Consider the following 17,798-nt stretch of genomic DNA (forward strand, 5'->3'; position numbering starts at 1 on the left):
GCGTGAGCCCCGTCCTTTGTCCGTCTTTCTCGCCGGCGAACTGCAGGTGTCTGCGGGGATCTCCCTCTATCTCTCTTTCTGCCTCTCTTTTCTCTCCTCTTCGCTCCCGCGGCCCCTCTTTTGCGCGCGCTCCCGCTGAGAGCGGCACGACGAGAATGACGCCGCGCGGAGGACAGCGGGTGGGAGGGAGAGAGGCGAGGAAGCGGGCGACGGCGAGGAAGGCGCTCCGGGCAAAAACGTAAGAGCGCGCGGAGACGACGATGACGACGACGACGACGACGACGACGACGACGACGACGACGACGACGACGACGACGACGACGACGACGACGACGACGACGACGGCGGCGGCAGCGGCGGCGGCGGTATCGTTGCTCGTGGACCCAGGAACGCCGATACGACGAGAGTCGACCTGCTCGCCCTTTTCCATTTGTCGCTCGCCCGGAGTCATTTGCGAGGCACGATCGAACACGTCGAGCGTTTATTCGTTCCTTCGCTCTCGCGAGTGCGTTCTCGCGAGGAATCGCACCAACGTTCCAACATCGTGAGACACGGAAATCTTATCCGGCAAAAGATTACGCGCCGCTGTGACTTTTTTCAGACACGCGAACGTCGACACATTCACATAATATTTGTCGAATGTCGATGCGCAATGAAATGTACGTTTTAGACGCATTTATCGTAAATCGTTGAGACATTTTCGTTAAATAAAGAAAGAAACGATTTTAGACAAATGATCGTTTCGTAAAAGTGGACAAGGGATATTTGTCATATTTCCGTGATATCATCGAACCATCTATTCGACGACGCGCTTTTGCGTCTATGAAAGTACAATGATGATCGAGCAAATGGAGGATTACCGAATTTATTATTTATCGCGACGATATCATTAGTACAAAATACGATGTTAGGAGGGTCAACTCGACACGCTGACCTCTCGCGTGCTATAATAGTACGCGTGCATCTGCCACGCATGTGCGTACGTTAGAACGCGTAAGACAACTGCCGTTTACCCGTCGATGACCATTGCTCGAGGCGAATCGTACTGTTAAAATTCATTAAGCATTTCCGAGTATTCGTGCTAAATATTTGCACGCCGATTTAATAACACGATCGATAGTCGACAGTGGCGAAACTTTGGTCGGGAAATATTGTCATCAAAATCAAGTTACTTCTGTGTTAATAATAAGTTTAACTAGAAAATGATAAATTCTTCAAGTGTTAAAGTGATAACTTTTGATAACTTTGATAACTGAATTTATTAACAAAACAAAATTAAATTGCAAACTGAAGAAAAAGGATTATTTTTAGCGGTGAAAATATATTTTAATTTCTGCTTTATCTTCTACTACATATTTTTATAAAGGGAACTTATGTTTTAACGATGTGAGGCAACACATGAATCTTTTACAATTGCTCGGAACTAGCGTTGAAAACAACCCAATGGTTAATTGATTATTCATTTTCAATTTAGAGTTAAGTATTCTCATTAAAACGGTACATATATATTGTATTTTATTAAATACATTTCGAGTTTTACTTATACTATACTTAATATTTTAACAATTTCAAGAAAAATAAATATTACGTTGTTACTGTCGTATTTTTAACATTGAATGAATTATATACCGAATTGCAATGTGAATATTTTATGATTATTATGAAAATGTAACCAGCATCTTCGATATACAATTTATAATACATTATGTATAATGTATTATACAAGTCAGAATTAACTCACAGTCAGGATGTAATTAATATTTTAGAAATGACAATACGTTTCGGATCGGGCGCAAAGTACACGCACTTTCGATTGCAATATGAAAAACATAAATTCACGTAATTGATAAATAAGTGAAATACGTCGACTGCACATGTTAACGTGCTGAATAAATAATAGAACGATTCAGCTCGGATAGTCATGAAATACCGTAGCTATCGAAATTGTCAGGGCGCCACCACAAAACGGAAATATATAAGCGAGTAGGCCGTAAAATGCAGCGAATTTTAAAAAAGAATTATACGCGTTACGCACAGCAGTTATTTTTCGAAATGTGCGACAGAACTGGCATACCATAAACTTCATATAACCTTCTGCCCTTTTGCAAAATTTATCGCTGATGTACCGCGCAAGTTATAGACAAATTCATTTTCTTTTCAAGTGCTTTATTAAACGCATTATCGAGCATTTAAATTATAAAAAACGGAAAAGGAAAGGCTTATCGAAAATTCTTTTCGCTTATAATTTATAAATCGCAAACGTCGAGGCAATCACGTGTTTCTTTTAAATCGATACTTTTCGCGCTTCGTAATCTGTAGTATTTCCCGCATCTTCTGGGACACGTGTGGTGTCCTTGTGGGCTTGCTTCGCGAATCGAATTACGGCTTATGGAAAATCTGGTCAGCGAGACGGTAACGCGCGCGTACGTCATCGTCCCTCGTGACCATTTTAAAACACAGACGATTAATATCTCGGGATCGCTTTAATAATCCGCACAATCTCTTTCCCTCCCCGGTACATCTAATTGCCTCGTCGTATCCCGTAACGGATACCCAGTTTTACGCCCGATGGAGTTCCGTTCCCTCCTCCCGCAAGACGTGATTAATAGCGCATTGTGATAGCGCGCGATACTCTTTCGGTTCTCCATCGAAATCCCGCCGCGCTATCAACTTTTGTCCGGTGCGGTGTACTCGATAAAGGGTATGCCTGCGAAGCTTTCCGGTGGATTTATTTACATGCGAGATCGCAAATACGTGGATGCGATGGGAGAGCTAAAAATCCATATTTTCGTAAAAGCGTGTATATAATAATAATTTACGTCTCTTTATTTTACTGTGCGCCCTGGATATTTTACAAACGACAACCGTAATCGTGAATTATAGTGATGCAATAATAATAATAAAATAACAGTTTGAAACTTTGTCAAGTGCGATTGATAATGTAATCTTTTCCGACTATTTAGACTGTTTTTTTTTTCCCTGTTTATCGCGTATTTTATGTACTTATTATTGCGATGTATTATTACTACGATAATGATACGTCGAACAAACAATCCGCGGATTAAAGTCTGTTCTGGTCGAAATTCAATTGTTTGTTGTCGAGACCGATTTTTAGCTTATTTGAAACTGCAAAGCCGAGTTTATTTCCCAGGTTTCGTCTTTGTAATGTGTGATCGATATCCTGACACATTCCGCCATTATGCAGCCACCGAGCGTCGATTGGATGCGCTGTACATAATTCGCGACCTGAAACTCCATCCGCAATTCAGTTACGCGCTGCGTTTATGCGTGTAACGGGTGTCCAATTGTCATCGTTGACAATTTGTCATCGTTGCGTATTCGCGGAGTGCCATTCGGTTGTTTGCGACGCTTGCGACGTCATTCAAACGACGGAAGCCGAGGTCCGCCGTTGAGGAAGACGAGCGGCATTTGCAAGAAAAGTTTCATCCGTAACGGCACGTTGCTCTAACGCGAAAGACAATGCACCGTAAGGTGCATTCAGGTGAATTTAACAAAGTCGCGTGTAATCGTCACTCGGAGAGAATAGCGCGCTGATGCATATATTATGAAAACACATCGTGGAAATTACACATTAAAAAAAACTGTTTAATCTGAGAAACATCACATATTGTGTTGTTATTTATTTATACTTTACTTTTTTGTTTGATTTATTATTATTAGCTTGTCATTTGGTAAGTCATTAATTATGTAATATTTATGAATGGACGACGTGATGCTACGTAATTTATTCATAACTTTCCTAACCGTGATATTTTCGCATCGGAGATATTACCGTATTTGGAATGACCAAGCGCGCGCATCAAGATATATTTCGTGAGTTAGTGACAGATGTTTTAAACCGACGAATCTCATTTCTCAGCGATATTTGCCACCTGCACCAGGCCTCGTCCACGATGTCGCTGAACTCGTACGCACGTAACGGTTTTACATTCAACCTGAGTTTGCTTTTGCATTTATCATCTGACTCAGCGTCACTGTCAGTACTTTGTTGCCGAGAACAAGGTTACTGATACAAAAGACCGCGGAAACTTTATCACGCTACGAGTTTGATTATCTCTATTTGCTGTAGACGGCTAATCAAACCGCGACTCAAACCGCGATCCAAAGACATATTTTGACGTGCGAGCAATTTGTATTCCAGATATAATCAGGGCATAAAATAAACTTTAAAGTTTTGAATTATTTATATGTATGTATAAATATATAATTAATATATATATATATATATATATATATATATATATATATATATATATAGATTTTCGTAATTTAAGAATTTTTGTATGTTATTCACGTTATTTCGATGTAACAATGTAGTGTAAATGTAGCAATATTTTTTACAGATCATTAGTAATACAAATCGATTAGCATCTTAATTAATATTATAGCGACTTGCTCTCGTTAAATGATCGATCCGGCAACACGTGCCGTTCGCGAGGCGCACATTGAAAGGTTCTAGCTGCAAGTCGTTGAAACGTGCAATCTATGGCGGTTCGTTCGATTATTTATGGCCACGCACTCCTCGCCGTCACGTAGTCAGTGAACAGCGGAAGGTGAAGGGTTACTTGAGAGAAACGGGGGACACACATGAGGATGTTCGCTTTCTTTACAATCAGCCAGATGTAATTTACAACTGACCGTCACGCTTGCGCGTTTCTCCAATTTCTTCGTAACGCCGATTATTATAATATCGAGACTAAGGTAGATGCACTTTTTTAGGATTAGTCGCAATGGAAACGTTCGAAGTGGGTCGTGCGCATTTGTGAATCTTAGAAAATCGTGAACCTAGTTTCTACCCCAATTTCGAATTAGATTGCCATTTTATTTTAGTCCGTAGCCCATCGCGGCTTCGTAGTCGATTTGCAGAAATGTCTCTTCTTTTCAAATATTCTGATCTCGCGTAATTGAAAGATATTGGTCGCAAAGATAGACGTCGGTCATTCCAGTTTGCGTTTAATTCGCGTAAAATTGCCGGGTTAAACGCGCTCGTCATTTACCGTACATCTGCAACGTCGAACGTGCACGCGTCTAACGGGTGTCCCGGTAGCAGCCCGGTGCGACCGGCGCACCCACCTCCTCCCTACCGCGGTAGGTCATTCGGTTATTTATGGCCCCGTGCTCGCTGCAGAGCAGGGCGTAGAGGAGGGCTTGCTTGCGGCGAAGGAAGAGGGTGGCGTTTTCAGGGAGGTGGCGGACGACTGACTCTTTTACTCGTACATACGAGCCGCGCGAGAAGGCGAACGGAACGGAGAGGGATAGGGAGGAGGAAAGGGAGGGAGGGAGAGAGAGAGAGAGAGAGAGGAGAGAGATGGGGAAAGAAAGTGACAGACTAACGGGCGGAGGGAACCGACCAAGCTTGTACGGCGCGTGTAGCGAAGTCTATAAAGGACTGCTTTATTGATCTCACAGTTCGAGCGCGCTAGGATACCGATATAGTCTCCGAGTAATACTGTAATAGTCGTCGGGTCTTTAGATAAAAAGAGGGAAGGTCTCTTTCAGCGTATTACACGCAAACCGCGTGTGCACGTTATGCAGTCCTGCGCTGCATCAAGATCGCCCTTAACTGTCAAACGCGTAAATTCTGCCGCGGGACTGATTGCCACAAGTTCTCGCTCGCGCCAACGGCAATTTCAAAAGACGGTGTAAATGATATTTAATCTCTTTTTTTTTTTTTCATATTAATATTAATCAACAATATTACGATGCATTTGAGTGTTACGTAATACATTTCATACAGTTATATTCAGTAAATCGCCCACTTTAATTTTTTATCTATACTCTTAGTTACGGGTGATTAATATTTCTCGTAAATGATATTTTAAACAGCTTTGTAGCTCGCTTTCCATTTTTGTAATCAATCGTATAGATATAATTTATCACTCGAAAGGATTAAATCGTCGATGCGACGACAAACTCGTGCGGTCTTCTTTGTCTCTCTCTCTCTCTTCTTCCTCGTCTCGTTCCTTTTATTTCTCAGTAGCGGGGCGCGGTGATAAATGATATTTCCATCTTCGAGCGTGGTGGCTATGGCGAATATTTCGCGTTGCATTTTCGCAACGGTATAGCGCGTGCTGCATTTCAACCGTCGCATCCTGTATGTACTCGCGCCGCGAGCATACACGGGATACGCACTTTGTAACGTCGGTGGGGATTTGCTTTCGGGTCAGCGAACGGGAGTAATCGGAATGTCGGGTAGGTATCCGGCCCTCCCGTAGCCAATAAGGGTCTCGGATTCGCAGCGCCGACCGTGCCGAAGGTAGACACGGGACCTTTGATCGAGCGACCGATAAAACGCCTTGAATAAACCGCCCCGCGAATTCTGTTTCCAGACGAACCGTGTAGCGTCACGTCGATTGCGAGTACGCGAAATTGTTCGCGAGTACGTCGAGATAGCGGAACTGCCACGGGAGAGGACGATGCTCGTCGATGTCGACGTCGCTTTAAAACGATATCGGGAATGGAAGTTTATCTCGTCGAGATTTCAAAATCTTATCGCGAAGTGCTTGTATTCATACATTTATTCAAATTTTGAACGATGTTATCGATATTTTCCCATGGCGTCTGGCCGTTTTTATTCTTTCCAAGTTGTAGAAGAGAGATATTGTATTTCGTAATTTTTTTAATACCAATACTTAATTTTGTTATATAACTTTATATAAATTTGTCGCGGATTTTGTTTGAGCAATTTTCGAGAGAAATTGCGAGAACGTAAATTGAAATGGTATAATTATATCACTTTAATAGAGCGTGCGCGCGCGCACTACGTAGAAAAGAGTTTTTCGGACTTGCAAAGCGTGCAAATATTAGAGGCGAAGTTTAACGGTAGCGCGAGAGCGACGAGAGTTTCGTGCGAAATTATCGGAACGGCAGAGTTGGCGTTCAGGCGACTCGGGACAAGCCAGGGCCGCGGAATTCCAGTAATTTTTGCTTGATTACTCGAGATCCGCCATTAGAGGCGCGCGACGGTGCGGCAAAAGGCGTGCTCGCAGTTAAGGCCGATCTTAACTGCGTCGTGTGACGACGGTGCATGGCCGAGCGTCGCCAAGCCGAGCTGCTGCCTTTGTGCACCTCGCGTCGCAATCTACGCGATCGGATTTTCCAGAAGCTGGCGACGTGATTTCTCAGTCTCAGCCGATTATAAGGGTGTTTGCCACCCAGGGCAAACAACCTTACACGAAAAATCGAGATATAACGAGCGACGAATTGCCGACGAATTCATGGAAGTCGCGTTGCTAACACGGTGACGATAAATCATGGCAGTAGGTGAGATACATTGTTTATTAAGAGTCTCAAAAATATAGAGTAGAGCTTGTCTTTCTAATGGTATCCCTTAGTAACAGATATCTGATATTATATCGCTCTCGTCTTTATTTGGGGAAATTTAATTTATTTGGCTGCTTATATACTTGTGCGAAACAAATTGAATTATGCGCGGTTAAAGCTTCACTTGTCCGTTGAAGTGTCAATAATGCATTTTGTTGCATATTTCTCGAAACATGAGCTATTTGCAGCATGTGCATCAACGTTAAACTGTCGATATCTCCACGCTGATAGTACGGATTTCGATGATATCTTGTGACTGTGAGCTATTCAAAATAGAAATATTCGACCGACGAAACATGATGTATAATCGACATATAGCAACGCTTCATTGCGTATCAAATATTATTATTTTTTTGTTCTCCGTGGATACACGCAAGTTACGATAACCCCTGTACGTTCTCGGTCAATGATTCGATCGATGAGTATTGCAATTGACTTTACCATAATGTTACGTGCTCTTTATGTAAATAGAGAGTCGCGCGATATCTTGAAATATATTTGAAAAAGCAAATTAATTTTATAACTTTCGCACGAATACGTGAAAGTAATATTTATTGCTTAAATTCTCACGAGTGCAGTGATTATTCCTAGAAAAATCGACACTTCATTGAAAAAAAAAAAAAAAAAACACATAGATGCAATGACACAAATTTTTGCACTTAGCGACAAAATTGTTATGGTCATATTTCGTATGTTTACATAAATATATATCATAGACAAGCGGAATAAATTGACGGCGATGCATCGAATCAAATGATTAAAATATCTCGGTGATGTCGTTGTCATTTGCGACACGCAACTTGGTAGCGCGATAATAGAAAGCGATCGTCGCTTGCTCATTTCGTGTCATGGTCAAAGCCTCCGAGGGTCAAAGACACCAGGCTCGTCAGGTTCGTTGAGTACCATGCGTTGAAATATATTTTCCAAAACCGAACGCTCTTGGGTCTTTGAAGAGTCTGTCGGCAGAAAATTGTCATTTCTTTCAATAGTTCAAATTATGCCCCGATTCTGTTTACAATACGACAACGATGATGCACGGTGGGAAAAGCAAAATACGATTCAAATTCTTTCATGTGACGATAAATATGCAATAATTATATATATTTTTTTTAATTTAATGAGAGAGGGGAGGAGGAAGAGGATGCGACAATCTGAAATATAAGAAAAAACTAATTTTTAATTACTATTAATATGTAAAATTTTGATTCTTTAATTATCGAATGTTGTGTAATGAAACAATGCTATTTTAAACGAAGTTCATATCCACATTGAAACTTTCTGAATCATTTAGTACGAACCAGATTCTTTCAAAGAAACGTCACTCTGAATCACCTAGCTACAAATCCTTTCGACTTCACTAGTTTGCGCAGTGGAAACATAGTTCGACAAGAATAAATTAGTATCTCGTGGAGAAGTTGTGAATTTCGTCGCGTCTTAGAAATTCTTTATTCTCGCTATTACCATAACGCTCATCTTCAATGTCACTGGAGCAAATCGATACTTGCGAGCGTAAGAGAAACATGGATTGCACAGAAGAATGCAGGTAGCGTATTATACGTATTATACGTTTTCAGAGCGGAATCGTGATACCGGATATTGAAAAACTTAGTTCACGTAACTTTGGTCTTTAATTGGAATCGTCGTGTTTTCACTTTCATTTTGTATCGACGCTTTCAACGCGACACCGCTTTTATTTCAGAGGTCGTCATTATGTTAGTGTAAATGCTAAGGCGCAAGGTCGATTTCAATCTGATCAAACAATCCGGAACTAAAAGTTATGATGGGAATTACCGGACATTATGTATATAATCAACGAGAGTTCTTTATATAAGATAAATGATTAATTAAATATCAATTAATTAAGATTCACTAATTATATGTCGATAAAATTGATCAATGTCAATTAAAGGTTAATCGTTAAACTATGTAAAAATAACAATAAAAATTGATTTATCGTTTATTCATAGCCCGTAGACTAGAAAAATGTTTTCAATTAAATTTTTTTTATTCGCAGAATTGTGTAAAACGTATCTCGCGCAACCAAATAAATTGAACAGATGACAATTGGTTTGACGTAAAACTACATACATAACGCAAATATACATTGTAAACAAATACTACGTTTTATGTCCGACTGTTATGAAAAGAAAAATAAAACAACTTTTTTTTTTTATAGCTGTGAATTTCATGAGACACACAGACCGATCGAGTTAATGAAAGGTCTTTAATTTATATGAATGTTTCAACGCGTATTAAATGATGGACAAGTTTCTATTCGAACTCATGAATGATTTAATGGAAAGCAAATGAAAATTTTTTAATTTTAATTTAACGTTTTTTTTTTTTTATATAGGCATTGACAGTTTATTTCTAGTAGCACGTCTGTTTATCATTCGACGTCTGTCACTGTCTTATGTTGGATAGCATTTCTTTATCGTAAATATTATTGTGTGTTAATATGCTACGTTATCTCGATGATTTGGAGTCGACAGTTAAGTTTGTATAAACACGCACGCGCACACGTACAAAACTGACGCGGGACCACATCTGTGTGTTCTGTGCGTATACATGTAAAACCGACCATTATTATGAGTAAATAACGACCTGAGCGTGTATGTGTGTGTGTGTGTATATATATATATATATATATATATATATATATATATGTGTGTGTAAAACGTGTGCGAACGATATGTAACTGCTCTCTATCGATCGTATATAACCATATTCATTCATAAGGTACAGCAGCAACAGCAGCAGCAGAAACGAAATGTCTCGTGGGTAATACGAATTCCTGGCATTATTTATCATTGTCCAGTTTTCATATTTTGGCGATAATTTATGTTACTTTACGCGCGCCTTTCCGCGTAAATAGTAATAATTATCGTGTAAGAGTGTATAAATAAATAGATCTATAGACACGAGAACGTCTCCATATTGTTTGTAAAACATTATTGTAGTTTGTTAAACACGCGCAATTTTTTTCTTTATATTACTAAACTCGATCTCAACTTGTCTTCATTCGAAGATATTTATTCGAAAAAATTAAAAATTGATACCAGAGAGAGGGGGGGGAGTGGGGGAGCATGTATTCCTCATATTATGATTAATGCGCTCGGGTGTAGGATTTAATATGACATGACGGGTAAAAAAGAGAATCTAAGCGATTCCAATTTGAAGGTTTTTTTTTCTTTCGACGCATTCTGTTTTGAATTAAATCAACGAAACATTCAAAAACCGAGACGAGTCGTGAAGCTCTCGAGCCAACGCGCCGCATCGGTCGTCGCATTACGAGACAAGTTCTTTGCATTCTTCGTCGCTTCGAGCGTCCCCGGCTCCCAGGCAGCGGGATCTGCACTCGCGCTAATTATCCAAGTCCTCCATTAAAGCTCCGGCAGAACTTACTTCGGCGACGCATCGGGGCTCCCAGGCCGCCTGTCCTTCCGGTGCAACAACCCGGAATGCCTCCCAGCACAGCAGAACTCGTCTTCAAACGACGTCCGCGCGTCTCGAGCGCGTCGCTACGTTACGAGCGCCGCGTCCCCGCGTCCTCCTCCCTCTCCCCCTTGCCTATCCGCTCTCACCCTCTATCCTCCGATATACCAATTCCGCCCAGTGCTTCGCGATGGAACGTGAACTCGCCTCCTCCTCTTCCTCCTCCTCCTCCTCCTCCTCCTCCTCCTCCTCCTCCCCTCCCCCCTCCTCCGCCTGTTTTACCTCCCCGTGCTCGGCCTGTCTCGCGCACAGCGATTCAACGGAGAGAGGACCGGCTAGCGGTGCTACGGCGGAAGAAAGAGCGAGAGGAGCGCGCGCGCGGAGGAGCGCCGGGAGCGAGAGGGAGAACGCGAGAGAAACCGGTGCGAGAAAGCAGATACGGAGCGCGGAACGGAGACGGATTGATACGCGGTGCTCGCGTGCGGCGGAGGAAGATAGATAGATGCGAGAGAGAGAGAGAGAGAGAGCGAGAGAGAGAGAGAGAGAGAGAGAGAGAGAGAGAGAGATAGGGCGAGGGAAACAGCCGGAGGGAACCGTAGAACGTGAACCGATGCGGCTGTCGCGAGAGGACGAGACACGGGGTAGGGAAGAGAGAGGGGTAGGAAAGAGAGGACCCGCTCTCCGAGTGTCAGGAACGAAGCGAGGGACGAAGAAGAAGCGGCTGCGGTATAGAGCGACGGAGAAAGAAGCGGGCGAATCGAGATAACGAGCGCGACGGAGAGAGAGAGAGAGAGAGAGAGAGAGAGAGAGAGAGAGAGGAGAGGGAGAGGGAGAGGGAGAGGGAGAGGGAGAGAGCGCGGGTCGGAAAAGGAGACGGCGATACGCAGAACGAGGGACGTGGGCAGATAGAACCCGAAGAGCGGTAGCGCGTGCTCACACAAACTCAAACCAGCGCCTCGTCGTCATTGCTGCCTCCTCCGCTCTACCGCTATCGCCCCTTCGTTCCCGCTTCTGCCCCGCGTCTTCCCATGCTCCCTCATCCGCCCTTCCACCCTTCGCGCTACGTCACCCTCTGTGGTGTCCGCCTAACCAACCCCACTCGGCCCCTTCGCCGCGCTACCCCCTGCTGCCACTGCTGCCGCTGCCGCCGCCACCGTTCCCCGCCACCGTCCCCCGCCTGTCCACCCACAGGCCCGCGAAACCGCTCGTTGCCGTACCACCGAGCCACCCCACGTACCGACTCCCCCATTACCCGGCCGCCTCCAATCCTCTCCCTTCGCTCGCCAACCCCTTGCCTGTGCCGGCCGACTCCTCTTCGCTTTGCGCGCGACTCCGCTCTCTTGGTCTCTTCTCTCTTTCGACTCTCTGCCGTCCCCGTTGCGGTCCTCGCCCCTTTCCCTCCCCCTCTTCCTATCCTGCCACTACCTCGCGACGCCCGGCGTCACCCCCTTCGGGCAACCAGCACACCCGAAAGCCGTGCGCTGTGGAACACGACAGGCAGCTCCGCGATTATCTTTTGTCCGATCGTATGTCGCGCGTGTATGGGTGCGAGAGAATGCGAAAGGGGAGCGAGGGGAACGGGGAAAGGACGCGCGAGAGGACAGCAATTTAGAAGCAATATAATAGAACAGAATAGGAGAGAATAGAAATCCCGTCCTCGCGATGTTCTCGAAACGTTTTACAAGAGGGAAATAATCAAGGTTCGCAGATTTGTTTAGATTAAACAAATTCGCTAGACAAGAGAAAAGAGAATATATAAGTAAAAAAAAAAAAAATTAATCACCATTATTTTATTCGCAGCATTATTATCTCTGCTCGATTAAAATTGTTTAATCCCAAAAGGGGGACGATGAGAAGAGTATAATTTCATATGAAGATAAATTCTGTATTTTTCAGATTTTCGCAAAAAGGCAGAAAGCCGAGATTCGAGATATAATTAATAAACAATTTGAAAAATCTGATAATCAGTAGTAAATATAATGGATGATAAATGACTCTCGGTGATGTCTTTTTTATAAGCTACACCCTTCTCTCGATCGACGATTACGGGCATCTGTGTTGATGGCTCGGCATGATAGCAGCGTATTTTGTGATGCGTACTTTGAACAGGAGGTTTGGAATTTTACGCGTTTCCGCGGGGTGGGGAGTAGCGGGCGAGATGCGATATCGAGAGCGGTTTCTAGAGAGGAAAGCGTGCGTAGATCTCGCCGATATTCGGAGGAAAAAGGGACTGTGTGCGCGCGGCCGCTTTGTGCCGCGCCGTCCGTCTGTGTGCCGAGAACGCCCTTCGGCTAGGGCGAGGTTCCCGCTTTGTAACGCCAGTGATTTCGATTCGATCGCACTGCTCCTTATATTTTGCGGGAAATTTTATGAAACGTCGGTCGAGCGGCTTGATCGTAAACGAGATACGAAAGTTGTGTACGTACGATCAAAATGTAAAATCATTGTGACTCAACGAACAATTTAACTATTAATAGGGTCGCTTTATTGCGTGAATTATAAAACGTGTTTTGATGAGACGTTTCAATTGTGTTACGTATACGTGTCAGATCGAGTTCATGTGTCATCAAAGGTTGGCTCATTTAGTGAAAGTCCGGCTTATTATAGGCTCTACAGATGTGGTATTTTTAGAAATTTTAGAATTTTAGAATTTGTAAAGAGGAATTGCAAGCGTTTCCTTTTTTTTTTTCAACAAAAATTTTAACTCTACCTTTTTAAGTATCCACTTGATAATTTGCATAATCCGATAGATAATGTCAAGCGTAATTTATATGCTCGCGTGAGTACTACAAAATATTTGTAACCTTTAACCACTGGCACGAAACGAACTAACATAAGTACTCGCTTAGCACTTTTGAAACGCAAAAGCAGTTGCGCATCTCAATTGAGCGTAATTATATGAGTAAATAATTACATACATAGATGAATAAACATGATCTTGATTTAGGAAAATGGGACATATAAAATTGGAAATGGATGTTTTTATATTACTATTTATGTACTATATATATTACTATTTATATTACTTTTATATTATTAATGAGAGGAATGAGAGGGTAAACAAAACGAATAAATATACTTCGGAACATGGCGCTCTTTTCGTATTACGCGAGCCGTTAAATATTAAACCGGATTAAATTGTTGTCGAACGTTCCGCATTTAGAAATTAATTTATGCGAGCGATGTTATAAACATATCGTCGTTCTTTCCCTGCCGATTCTTTCTCGCGGAAATCTTAACTGCGAGATAATATTCACACATATTCCGACGAAGCGACGCAATCCTGTTGTCCGCGTGATCATGATGCCTACCGTCATTACCACCGCAATTACTATACCGACAACGATTACGCGCCATATCTTCCAGTTCTTACTTTCGATTCTTCTTTCTTTTGCAGGTGAAGCCGAGTAACGATTACGGGATCAGCGCATTGGCATCGATCTTGTCGCACCTATGGATATATATCGCCATGGGGCCCGAGATAGAAAATAGGTATGTGTGCTGTGAAATAATTCCGCATCTCATAAATTATTTATGTATGAACGTAAATACGCTTTATCGAGCGTAATTCGAGAAAAATAAAATAACGCGAATTATGAAATACGATTCTTTCGGTGAAATCGAAAACGATATGAATAATATGCGAAATGTGATTATTATCGTGTTATTAGTAAAATATCGTGTAATGTGCCGCTAAAATATGGAAACTACAGAAGTGTAATTCGTTAAGAAAAAAAAAAAAAAAAAAAAACGAGTTTTTAAACGGTGTAGATAAATAATAAATAAAACGACATTACTGTATAAATTTATACATCGTCATATGACGTTACTTTATACGATATTTCTCTGTGTGCGAGCGGAGTTGGAGCGTTGTAAAATCTTCGTGCCGATTTTTTTCGTGCGGTGGCTACGCGGAGTTGCGGAACCAGGGGCTTTTTATTATCCTCGTTCTTCTCTGCGTTTTATCCTGTGCGTAGCGGACCGGATTCCGGAATTTTGTGGATTTTGAAGGTGGGGCTACGGTGGACACGTTATCGGTAGTGGCTTTCGAATCGACGATGTATTCAATCGAATCGTACCTATATATAGTTGCCGTAGCGTTGTTTTATTCCGGTGACGATCTGCAAGCAACGAAAATTGATAGCGTTTCTAGCGTGCTTAATATTTCCGCGCGGCGATATCCGGCTGCTTTATTTATATTAAGTTTCTGCAAACTAAACTGACATAAATCGGGGAAAATTCAAACTGCAAATTGTTTCTGACTACCGATGATGAGAAAATTAAATTATATAAATCCGATCGACATTTTACCATTTATACATGTGTTTAATTTTAATGGCGCAAAATTTGTCGCAACGTTGATTCTCTCCTCCCCTCTCCCTCTCTCTCTCTCTCTCTCTTTCTCTTTCTCTTTCTCTTTCTCTCGTGATTATTCCTGCTAATGGGGATTATGAAAATCCGCGACACACGAACGCTCTAGTTTAAAGGGGGCTAAGTTTATCTCGATCATATTGCGACAATTTCAAATCTTTTGGATTCACAGTCGAGCAATATCCGGTAAAGCTCGCTTGTTATCAATACAACGGTTTTCGGCCCGATAACGTGGATATTGGAGTATCGTTGTAGTGTTTTCTATAAAACGAGTGGCATCCGACGTGACGTAAAATTCACATTGTGATGATATAGTCAAATTCTGTCTGACGCGCGTATCGAAAGCGCGGTTCGTCCGATGACGTTTGCAAATGTTACTAAACAAACATAATGTTATTGTCTACCGCGAGAGATCGCTTAGCTTTACTGGAACAACTTGATGCTTCAAATAAACGCATAAAGAGCATTATATATATTTTGAGGCGGAATATTTTATATCGCACTTGCGTGTATCGTCGTTGCGACGTTTTCGCACAGTTGCATTTGATTTAAGAAATAAAAATTTCCTCATCAGAGGTAAACTTTTATATATTTAACGTTTCATTCGAAGATGGAATTATACAGAATTTATACGCGCTGAAACGGCATCGTGAATGCTTAAATTTTAACTTTCTTCCGATAAGAGCTTCTCGAGAGCATAAAACATTTTTCAAGCTTGCAGTTTGTACCGTAGTCACTTATATAATTCTTGAGCATGGGCTCATCGCGCCTGATTATATTGAGCAAGACACAGTCCGTCGTTCAAATCTCTGGGATTATCGTTTTGATTATGCCACCGGTGATCCCACGACACGTCTTTTAGATTCGCGATCCCTGATAATATTCACGCGGTACGCTCCGGAGACACTTTGTATAAGCTCACGGCGACAGGCGTGTCGAACTTCGTGCGCGGATCGAATAAATCGTCGACGATGACGTCAACGGACAATTCTGTCTCTTACTGCACACGTAGATTACGTGCCCGCTGATTGCGGCTTGCGCATGCACGGCACCTTGCGCGGCGTTGGCGGCTGGGCTATGGGAACTCGTCGTCGTCGGAGTGACTCAACGCCGGCACGTTTCCTCGACGATGATCGAAGCCACCCACGCTTTCTGCTCGCCCGGCGTTTTCTGCCGCTACGCCGTGTGGCGCGTCAAATCGCATATTACAAAACTCGCACTCGACGAGATATGTAGGCCGCCGCCGCCGTTGCGTTGTGTGTCGCCGTATCCGAGCTACGTGCGAACGTTATTCCGCCAGGTGAACAGAGACGCGAATTTTCTCACGTGGGCGGCGATGATCTCGCACATTTTCGTTCTTCAATCTCGATGCCGTTCCAGGATGTCTTGAGGTCCCGTATGGAAATGCGCAAACGGTTACGAAGAATGGCGGTGTATGCCGTTTTCTCATCGCGAGAAACGCAAGGGAAATTTGTGAAAATAACGTAAACTCCGGCTTCACTTTGCTGCAGTGATGCTGCTTCTTTTCGCGGGTGCTTCTTTTCGTGTAAAGAGAAAACAGATACAAGTCGAACTTTTGTCTTTACTCTTTCTCTCTCTCTCTCTCTCTCTCTCTCTCTTATCATATATGCTTAATTCTCTTGCGTTTACACCCTGTAACTCTTTATATTTAAACTTTAGTAAGCACATATTCTGTTTTCTCTGTATATTAAAGCAAATTTGCCGGGGCAGCAGTTTAAACAGGAAAGATAAATTTTGCTTTTATTCTTTGTGTACTTTTTGTACCAATATATCATACTGTATATTGCCACGCATTATGTAAATATTGATACAAGAGATATAAATGCGCCGATATTAGTTGTTCTTTCGCTTATCTCGCTCTTGATTACTCCAAGATCGATAGCTTTGTTCTTTCGGCGATCGCTTGAGACGCATATCGCACAACGCAATGCCGCGTGGCGCGCCATTAATTTAAGGGGTACGATAGAATTCTTGTCGTTACTAGAGTCGTGTCAGCGCACGGGCGAGAGAATAGATATATCCCGATAATAGACGATATAGCGTTTTGCTGCCGCTGGACATGGTTGATTTACAGCCCGCGTTCTGCATCGTTATTTATCCGACATCTATGCAAATTTTATTGTTCTTGCTCTTTGTTCGGTCAGCGCACTCACTCGGAACTTCTCGCGCCGGTGAATAGTTTTTAAAATCCCTGCATCTCGCACGCGTATTACCGGCGTATCCCCCGCCGATGCGACGCGAACGAAATGTATCATCGACGACTCGGATTTGCTTTTGGGAATACCCGCAATGAGCCGCTCCGCTCGTAGTTACGCCGAGCCGATGACTCACGACGATCTCTCGTACGCAAGCGCGAACGAGACGTGTCGCGAGGTGTAGGTATCAGGTATTCAGAGAGAGAAAGAGACATTTCGTTTTATTCTATTAAAATGTAAATCTATTATTTCGCCAGGAGGAAAGGGAATCTGAATTTTACGGACGAGAGAAATTGATCAAGTATACCGATCGCGCGTGACATTTCTTCCAGCGTTTTTCCCTATAACGGAATTCTAAAGAATTAACTTAACGCTGATACAATTTACGCAATGTGGGAGAATAAAATACACGTCTTTCTCTCGTCGTAATTA

At 42.7% G+C, this 17,798-nt stretch overlaps 2 protein-coding genes across 14 annotated transcripts in view; both read left to right on the forward strand.

Moving 5' to 3' along the window:
- Nucleotides 1-17,798, forward strand: part of LOC105423912 (bromodomain adjacent to zinc finger domain protein 2B) — a 151,512-nt gene that overhangs the window by 37,631 nt on the left and 96,083 nt on the right. For all 13 annotated transcript variants that reach the window (XM_089080259.1, XM_089080263.1, XM_089080264.1 and 10 more), the window contains exon 2: nt 14,177-14,271. The gene's annotated coding sequence lies outside the window, so the exon portion shown is untranslated. The remainder of the gene's footprint in view (nt 1-14,176; nt 14,272-17,798) is intronic.
- Nucleotides 8,193-14,166, forward strand: LOC148936134 (uncharacterized). Its single transcript, XM_089078804.1, has 4 exons — nt 8,193-8,234; nt 10,084-10,125; nt 11,278-11,381; nt 11,447-14,166. The coding sequence occupies exons 1-4, from the start codon at nt 8,193-8,195 to the stop codon at nt 11,703-11,705; spliced, it is 447 nt and encodes a 148-aa protein (XP_088934930.1). The 3' UTR covers nt 11,706-14,166.

Source organism: Pogonomyrmex barbatus, unplaced genomic scaffold (assembly GCF_055798465.1).
Source record: "Pogonomyrmex barbatus isolate J1 unplaced genomic scaffold, ASM5579846v1 scaffold3, whole genome shotgun sequence".
NCBI classification, from domain to species: domain Eukaryota; kingdom Metazoa; phylum Arthropoda; class Insecta; order Hymenoptera; family Formicidae; genus Pogonomyrmex; species Pogonomyrmex barbatus.

Coding starts and splice junctions, on each gene's coding strand:
- LOC148936134 (XM_089078804.1), top strand. CDS start 8,193: ATGGTCAAAGCCTCCGAGGGTCAAAGACACCAGGCTCGTCAG. Junction 10,126..11,277: donor AGAAACGAAATGTCTCGTGG/GTAATACGAATT, acceptor GGAGGAAGATAG/ATAGATGCGAGAGAGAGAGA. Junction 11,382..11,446: donor GCCGGAGGGAACCGTAGAAC/GTGAACCGATGC, acceptor GGGGTAGGAAAG/AGAGGACCCGCTCTCCGAGT.